This window comes from Parambassis ranga, chromosome 5, assembly GCF_900634625.1.
Source record: "Parambassis ranga chromosome 5, fParRan2.1, whole genome shotgun sequence".
In the NCBI taxonomy this organism is placed as follows: domain Eukaryota; kingdom Metazoa; phylum Chordata; class Actinopteri; family Ambassidae; genus Parambassis; species Parambassis ranga.
The window spans coordinates 18,012,277-18,021,559 of NC_041026.1; the positions used below are offsets into that span (position 1 = coordinate 18,012,277).

Consider the following 9,283-nt stretch of genomic DNA (forward strand, 5'->3'; position numbering starts at 1 on the left):
ACACTCAAAGCCACACAAACACAAAAGGTCAACAGACTGGCACACACACAGGTACGAATTGATCTTATTAACCTGCGAAGGAACAAACTGAAAAACAGTCCAGTGTGCTGCTTATATGATCTCATCCAATTAAAAAAACAGAAGACCTTTACCTCAAGGAGTTTTTAATTAACAACACCCCAGTGCCTATTTTTGAATTCAAGTTCAAATCACAGCACAAGGTGTTGTAGCTGGTATCTATGGTTCATTAACAAGCAGAGAGACGTGTGACAGGCAAGACAGCTGCTCTGTCATGTTGAAATGCAAAACAAAAAAAGGTCATATTATATTTTAATGTTTTGAATCTGTCATAATAAGACTGAATAGGCAATATGCAACAGCACTCTTTTTATTTCTGCACAGTTTGTAGATTTCTGGTTGCATTTCAAAACCATGTTCAGGAAGACTGTGTGTATGACCCATCTGTTGGATGTAAAATAAAGCTGTGAAAGATATAATCATGATTCTGGACTGAAATAACAGTACAGCTCAAATGCCATCATGCAGACTTTGGTTGAATCCCAGCCCTGGATTTTTTTTGGGCGGTCTTGCTTTTCTCATGCGGTGTTTGTTTATAGAAGTCCTCTCACCATCTGTCCTTCCCCTCCCTTTTGTTTTATCACTGCTCTAGGTGCAGAATCCAACAGTGAATACAGCTCAGAGAGCGGGGTTCTCCTGTCAGACAGCAGAGAGACGTCACTGGCGGCGTCCTCGATCCACTCTGTGCCCATCCAAGATCGAGGGAATAGATGCAGCAGACGGAGAACCTCCAGGGGAAACTCGTGCAAAGAGATGGACTGGGAGCAGGCTGGTGGACAGCAGGGAGTGAGACATGAACAGCTTCAGGGAGACTCCGACCAGAAGAGTCCAGAGGTTCCTACTCAGAGGTGGCAGGGTGTTGTAGGAGGCGAGGAGTAAAAGTTCAATTTAGTTGAGGATGAGCAAATAAAGACTTCTACTTATTAATGGCCCCTTCCACCTTTGCTCATTTACAAACAAAGCTGGCTTAACACTGAAGAGGGTTGTTGTGTGTTGGCTCGCCCCTTCACACAGTGAGCACCCTAACTATCTCCACTGCTGGCTCGGAGGCGCACCAACATACCCACACTGGGCAGTGTACTTATGTCGTGTTCAACAAAAACAGTCTGTACTTTAAAGAAAAATGGTTTTTGAGATTTACTTGTGAGTAGGATGAGTCTATATTAGGTCTTTTCATGGGGCTCCTATGTTTTTAAACCCAGGTTGTAAAGGAAAGTGTTTAAACTCTTTTTATCTACTTGAAATCTTTTCAGTAGGTTGTTCAGGTAGAGTTTTTTTTAACCTTTTTTTTTTATAGAAGTGTTACTGTTAAAATGATGACTGAAGTATTGCTATCCCGAAGCATTTTACTTGAATATCTTCCATTTCCATCGATCACAGTTTTTCTAAGTTGTTAGACAAGTTTGACACGTTTTTACAAAGACTTTTACAAAAGATTTACTGTAAGGATGCTTTAAAAGCCATGAGGTCTGTATTTCTCTTCATTTTTTTTATATTCTGCAGTAAACAGAGAAAGAACTGAATTAGTCTTTACCTTTCAAATCATCTGTCACTGAGCCGAACCAACTCAGTTATGTAGGACTGGGAAGAACTGCCACCATGCTTCACTGTTGCTCTCCAGCACTTCTGTTAAGAAGCTGGCTTCTGTCAAAGCAGCTGGACTCACTCCCCTGCCCACTCACTGTGTTTTATACACATACATACATACAGCTTTTTTTCTCTGTTTGGATACGGATTCTCCATCAAGGCCAGTTTTGACAAGAGCTGGTCTGATAGTGGTGCTGCATTCACTCTTCCTTCTGGTTGCTTCTTGTGCTCCAGTGTGCAGTTTGGAAACAGCTGTATCCTTGGGAGAAACTTCGACATGAAGGTTGACCACCTTGTAAATTGTTGGTGCTGGCTCTTCTCAGGATTTTTGCTAGGATTTGCTAAGATTTTGTGATTGAATTGTCATTTCTTGATTGTATACATTACATATTGTTATGATAACTGTTCAGATGTCCACTGGACCTACAAATAGATACTTTTGATCTTTTATTTTCTTTAAGCGTGTAAAGGATAAGTCAATGTATTTGAAAAACATCTAAAGTGCCCTTAAAGACTTGCACAGTGTTGTTCATGCAGGGAATTCTCTTCATGTCAAGTATATTCAGTGACATGTACACAAAGAGCCTTTAATATGTGACTGACACAAAGCATTGAAATGCCTCCACCTCACAGAGAGATCACTGTTTTGTAATTGATAGAATTTTTTACTAGCTTGTATGGTGTTGCACAGTTTGTACTTCCAAAGACAGTGGTGTACATTAATGTAGAATGAGCATCCTTCTGTGGTCGTCTGACTGAGGACATAATTGCATGAAAGTGGGTTGACCATTCATTTCACTGTGACTAAAAGCAGAGCTCTGTGGCTCTATCTACTCTTATATTTACCGTCACTTAACAGCTGGCTACCATCCCCAGCTCTTTCATTTTCTGTTTAGCCACCGAATTCTCTTATTTCTCTTTCTCTTAAGTTTCTGCCATCTGTTTTCTCTTTGCAGAGGCTAATTTGTTTTCTCTTATTTTTTTCATTTTTTTTTCTTTCTCTGCTTTTGCTCTGTTTTTTTAATAAATATGGCGGCTGCAGCCTGAAAGAGCATCTGATGACCCATGTCCAGTGATATCCATAGCTTTTATCTTCCAACAAATAAGAGGTCACATCAAGTCCTTATTATTGTTGTTTGACAGAAATGAGCAATGCTGTAGACACAACTGACATGACTACAAACCATTCACCATTCACAGCATAAGTATATATTATTCATGCTTAATACAAGCCTAGTGTTTGTCTGTCAACAGGACAATGACCCAGAGTTCAGGCTTTGACTGAGGATGTGGGTGATGGAGTTTATCATCAGATTGATTGCTGTCTACCATCACTTATGCTGCACCCTGTTGAGATGGATTACAGCATCACATGTGTGTATTGTTTTATAGTATTTTCATAATTGTCAGTCTTGTTCATCACGTGAAAAACTGTTCTGCCCAAACACTTAGCTGTAACTGTGGAAAATAACAATCAGTGTAAAAGTGTGAGTCATCCAGAAAAGAAGTAACACTCTCCTAAAACCAAATAAAAACTTGAGAGGAAGAGAGGGGTTTTTAATTTGAAGGAAATAGAAATGTGCTATTGTCAAGTTATAAATCTAAATTTCTCAGCCAGTCTCCAAGGCAAATAAGAAAACAAGGAAACATGAAAACACACTGCTAAAAACAAACAAATAAACAACACTATGCCTCTTACAGCCTCGCTCATTCATTATTTAATGTGATGTAAATTGGTCTCAGACCTAATTGGCAGAATGCTGCGCTGTGACCTGACAACTGTTCTACAAATAAGATGATCTATAGGGTGTGTTTATATTTTTAATCTAAATGCTGATGACTCCAAAGATGTGGTTCCCAGAGGATAGAGTTAAACGAGATGGATGAGCTGTGAGAGGAATGGGAGAGCTGGGATTCTCTCTCTCTCTCTCTCTCCTTCTTTCTCTCTCTTTGTGTAAATAAGCAAATGTACCCCGCTCTTTGTTACGATATACCCATGAGGTAGAGCCATTTGTTCTGTATAGAAATGGGGCACTGGGAAATCTAAATCTGTGGATAGATACTGAGCCAGTTTACATGTAAAATGGATTCTATCATTCAGTATGAGTGAACATATCAGCTGCTCTATCATGGACGCTCATAACTGTGTTAAACATCCATTGTATTTATGACCGCTTGGTATTCATTACATTTCATATTGCAGTTAGGGACATACTACAAACATATTTTTTATAATCATACCAAATATCATGTGGTTATGGTACCTTTGGTTGTTCATAGAAATGTTAAGGATGTATTGCGCACATATTTTTTTTCTATCACTCTACCTAGCCAGCCTCAGCAGGAGGGTAAACATTTCTTCCTGTTTCCCTCGGGGGAGGTTTCAGGTTGTGGGTTCTGTGAAGAGTCTTGAGACAATTTTGAACATGCTGACATCTCCAAAAACACTCAGACAAGAAAAGAAACATTGGCTGTGAAGCATGGATGGAGCTAATGTGTGTTATAGGGAGTCAGACCTGCTATCCTGACTGCTCGGAGACAGATATTCTAAATGAAATTGAAACTGTTTCTGTATGCCTGGATGTAGCTTTAATAATAATGTTGAAGTGACCTTTCAAAAAAGTTTGTTCTTTTCAAACTCAGCTTGAATTTCCCTGCTGGTAAAGACGTTGTGGAGGAAACACCATGTAAAAGCTGAGTGGTGGGTTGTAAAAGTGGAAAGTCAGCTGAGGTGAAAGCAATCTGATCACTCTTTGTCACCCGCAGTGTGCGTTTTTGCTTCTTTGTTTTAAGATGTCACACTTTGAGATATCAACAGAAAAACCACACAGAGGAATGCAATTGAGGATTTTAGATTGAACATTTTGTCATCATCAGCGTTGAGACTACAAAGGGAGCCGCAGCGTGACTGATGTGCGCTGACCACTGGCTGGGAACGCTTTGCCTGCGTCCTCTGTAATTTTGCTCGACATTAATTGGCATGTTGCTATCTAAACTCTGCATTTCCACCCGCATGCCCTCAACTATTGTAATGTAAACTACAATTCTATTTCAGGAGAAAATTGGTCCCTTTGTGTTAGCTTGGCGAATTATGCAACAAGCGGCGCTTGCTCGTCTTTTTAATTGCCACTGTACACAGGAAAAGTTCCTCTGTTCCCAGCCCCTAACAGCAGAGGAGCTATTGTTAATCCGGAAATGAAACATTTGAAAGTGGTGAGAGGTGTTTTGCAGTTATGTGTGGGTGGCGGTCATACAAATTGCAATGAAGATGAATTCACACTGACTGAACTGTATTTCCTGAATATTTCCCAATTTAAATATAACTATGCAGCAGTAAATTGAACACAAGGAAACAAACCAGTCTGGCAGATCTTTCTCTGCTCTCTCCTCACTACCATCTTCAAAGCTGCTGATGTCACATTGTTTTTCCACAGACTGTTTACTTGACATTAATTACCACTGATACTTTATGTGTGTGTATATATAGACACTATTTTTTTTCAACCGGAAGGTAGGAAGGACTTCACTATAGTAGCCAAAAATGGTGGAGAAGTTTGTGACATATGATTAACAAGGAGTCAATATTTTCCTAGAAAAAGATGGATTAGATGCCTAAGCCTACCCAACATTAAAGAAGTAGAGCTCTGACAAAGGACCAAAGTCCAGTTTGAAACCAGTAAGAGTCAAAATGCCCACATTTGTAGTAATAATAGGGTTGCGTTGTTAAGGATGTGAGCACTTTGAGCCTCAACTCATGAGCTGACTTACATGACCATAGACCAGGCAGGCACAGAGGACAGATAACATAACATCACCTCACTACTCCACCTTATGGTAGAAACTGGTATTGTGCAATGCTGCGGTCTAAGAGGAGATATATCTAATATCTGCATGAACACCTTGAATGAGTGCAGATTTTATTAAAATTATGTTTTTGCGATCTCTCTCTCTCTCTCTGGCTCTCTGTCTGTGTGTGTGTGTGTGTGCGTGCGTGGTCGCCTTTTTCAGTGGAAAACACACTGTGCATCGTGCCTCTCGAGTTTGCGAAGTGCTGTGCCTCTCAACCGAAGTGTGATTCAGTTTTAATGAGGTGGAGGTGAATGAGGAGCTGGCCAGCATTCACTGAGTGGTAAAAGAGAGAGAGAGAGTTGGTATTTATTTCTTTATTTAATTCTCTAATTTTAGCTGCAGAAAGGCAGCGTCTTGTAGAATATTTTTGGAAAGACTTTTTCCGGTTTTATTATTAAACGTTGCCACCGTACAGACTCACGCTGCTCCGCGGGGAAATGCAGTGGATGAGTCACTTGGTTGGAAGTTGGAAACAGGATTTGGGATTTTGATTAATACGTGATTGTTTTTTTATCCCTTTCTCCTGCATGCTAATCAGCACACGCTATGATTGTTTTTATGTAAATTCATTATTTTGGAGTCGTTCCTAACTCACTTCTCTGCCTCACCAACACACTCTGCATGAAGCATCGTCAGGCTGGTGGAAGGCGCAGCGTCGACTCTCACTCATTCTAGCTGTGGAGGCGCAGAGAGTGGCTGCACGTTTGCGATCCGACGGCAGGAAATTTTTTGCACAGCTTTAATTTTTGAAGTTGGTCTGATGAACTTTCCAAATACACAAGACTGAAATGTGACGCTAAAGAAATGCGTAATATCATTTAGATTTAACTCGCACTCAGCGGAGAGAACCCCTCCATCCATCTGCGCTTGTGGTGGACATATGTGAGCACTTGGGCGGTTTTCAGCGGGCTTCTGCACTCTGTGGCTAAGCAGCACAGGTTAGGAGAGCACCGAGAGGAGTTTGGAAGACTTGCCAATGTGAAGAACAATTCAGAACCAAGGACAGATCCAAACTGCTGCCTGGCAAACATGCCCAAAAGTGAGCAACATCTGGAGTCCGCTCGTCACACGAAGCTCCTCGCGCTCTCTGCGTATTAAAGCGGGGTTTGCGCAAAAGAAGAACTGCAGAAGATTGCATCTGAAGACGTAAGACACTCTCCATTCATGTCTGTGATTGATTTTAACGCATGCGTTTTTCTTTGACTTTTTATATTTCAGAGTATGTTTGCCACAGCCTCAACTCCGACTGCACCATATTAATCATCAGCAGAACAGGCTCAGAGTAACTTCAAAGCAAACTAAAAGAAAGGGCTGACATTCTGTATATTGCTTTATCGTCTCACCACCCACCCACCGCCTCATATAGCTGTGGATGAATATGCAGTTGTATTCTGGCTGACCTTACGATTTAGTAGGTAGATTCCTCCAAATCAATCAGAGTTTACTTTATAAATGTCTGTGGAAGTATGTGCAAAATGTTTGGGGTCACACAGGGTGTTATGTAGCAGAAATATTTATACAATCCTGTATGTATGTGGTATCATCATACATCGGATGATGCCACCATGGTGGACTCAAAAAAGTCCACATACAAAGACAACCTGTGCGATTCTTCTGTTTAATCTGATCTAATGTCTCTTATGAACAAAAAAAAACAACAACAACCATGTGGTAAATTAGCACAATGAAATCATCACAGTCTGACAACCTGGTTTCCAGAAAGATGAGGCATTTTGATCAAAACTCACAATCAGGTGGCGGCTGGCCACCACAGAGGCATCCTTAATTCCTTCAGCTGACAAGTCCAGGTGGAGGGATAAACTGTGTCCCCACTGGAGATTATATAATGAAAATCATCAGATGAGCTATGGGGGCTGCAGTTTTCTCATTTGTTTTGTGTGTTTTATTCGTTAGTCATATTGGGACATTGTGTACTTTTGACAGACACTGAGGAGATACTGGTGTCATATAAGTTTCTTTTTATTCTTAATATAAACATATATTTATTAGCTGTTTTAGTCATGTAAACATGGGAAAGCAATATTCTATGTGTCACAGGACGACGTCTATGTTTAGGCTGTGATGCCTCCCCAGGCTTAATCATACACATGTGGCATTAAATGATGTCATTCAATAAAAGTCTAATGCAGTGGCCAAGTTAAACAACGGTCAATATAAATTACTGTATCAGCAGAAATAATTTGTATTGTGTGATAACAGATCATAATGGTCCTTGTCAACAGTAACTAATGGTGGTGTGTCCTTATCCCGTCCTCCATCTCATCAGCTCATTTCCTAGATGTAAATAACGTTGTATTTCTCAATCACCATCATCACAGAAAGCAACCCTGCAGTGAGTCATATATTACACATTAGCTATATTTGGAGGAGGAATAAGAACAATAAGGAGTGGTGTTCTCAAAGCATCTTTATGCTAATGTGTGGAGAAATCCTCTCTGTGCTGGGCAGGAGCAGTAATGCATTAGCTGGTGGTTCAAAGCTGAGTAAAGCACACTGCCTTTTCTTTTTGAACTTGCCTTTCACAGGGAATATTGCACACAGGCAGCTGGGGAGCGAGTGACTGTCTTCGGCTGCTGGGTGTGAGTGTGACAGTCGTTTCAAGATAGTTTTTAATGATGTGATGGAGACCCGATAAAAGCTACTTTAGTAATAAGCAGAGATTTAATGCTCATGTGAGATGAGATTTCTGCGTGTGCTCATTTTAATAAGCGTTTCAAACAACTGCAAGGAAATCCGCTCTTGATAGCTTGTCATCTGTGTCCACTTCAGCCTCTCTAGAATGTATTTGCAGTTCTTAGAGGGTTTTTAGGAAGCCGTTCTGGACCCTTCAACCTCATTCTCCTCTAGTTTGCATAGGTGTGCCTAATTGGCGCTGTCTTATTGCACCATTAATTCACACTGTGACCCAGTCTTTGCAACCAGGAAGCCCCCATCTGCTCCAACAGACAGCCTAGAAGAGCAATTAGTCTCCCATTGCTGAACTCTTCAAGTTACTTTCTCACCTTGGTTTCTAATAATAAGGCAAACGTGCAATACTGAACACCTGCACCTACTGTTCCGAACACACGGCAGATCAGACCCAGCTCTAACATTACAACTTCATGCATGTAATCCTGTGTGATGGATAGAGACGAAAGAATGTACCATAAGGTTTCCCACCCACATCCTGATGTAATATTTATCTGAGGAGAAATTCAACATTCAATTTTTCCTGCTCGTTTTCTCTCCTGTTTGTTGCCTGTCTCCGCGTGCTGCTGCTTTGGGGTTGTCACAGGATATTCTTCAGTGTCCCTGCAGAAAGCATGCTTACACACATGAACTGTGAGCTGTGTGTAGCTGCTGTGTTCGTAACCAGGCACTGCATGCACACACAAAAGTGACAGCCACTGATAAAGAATTGTTAAAGTGTAATAATACATTTCTTTGTCATATTATTATGTCAGTAATGACACTGTGACAGAAGGGTCAGTAATAAGCTTCATATTGCTTTTTGAAGGAGAGCGGCAGTGCATCAAATAATCCAAATTACAACCAAGCTCTGAGGGTTCACCAGCGTGACTATTTTTTATTTTTTAAAGAAAACCAACAGACTTTCTGACACTTTTTATTGACATAAAAATAAAAACTGTCTGAATTTCGAATAATACTGCTGCTTTCTGCAAAAAAAAAAAAACATAAGGCTAATATCGCTGGGCTGTAATCTATGAGCCATTTAAACATGACCTCTGTGTATATCTACTTATATCTA

General features: G+C 40.5%; 1 protein-coding gene across 1 annotated transcript in view; it reads left to right on the forward strand.

Moving 5' to 3' along the window:
• Positions 1 to 3,005, forward strand: part of tex264b (testis expressed 264, ER-phagy receptor b) — a 29,300-nt gene extending 26,295 nt beyond the window's left edge. Inside the window, exon 4 of the mRNA XM_028406675.1 lies at positions 671 to 3,005. Coding sequence (XP_028262476.1) covers positions 671 to 957 — 287 coding nt within the window. The 3' untranslated portion in view covers positions 958 to 3,005. The remainder of the gene's footprint in view (positions 1 to 670) is intronic.
• The last annotated feature ends 6,278 nt before the right edge of the window (positions 3,006 to 9,283 follow it).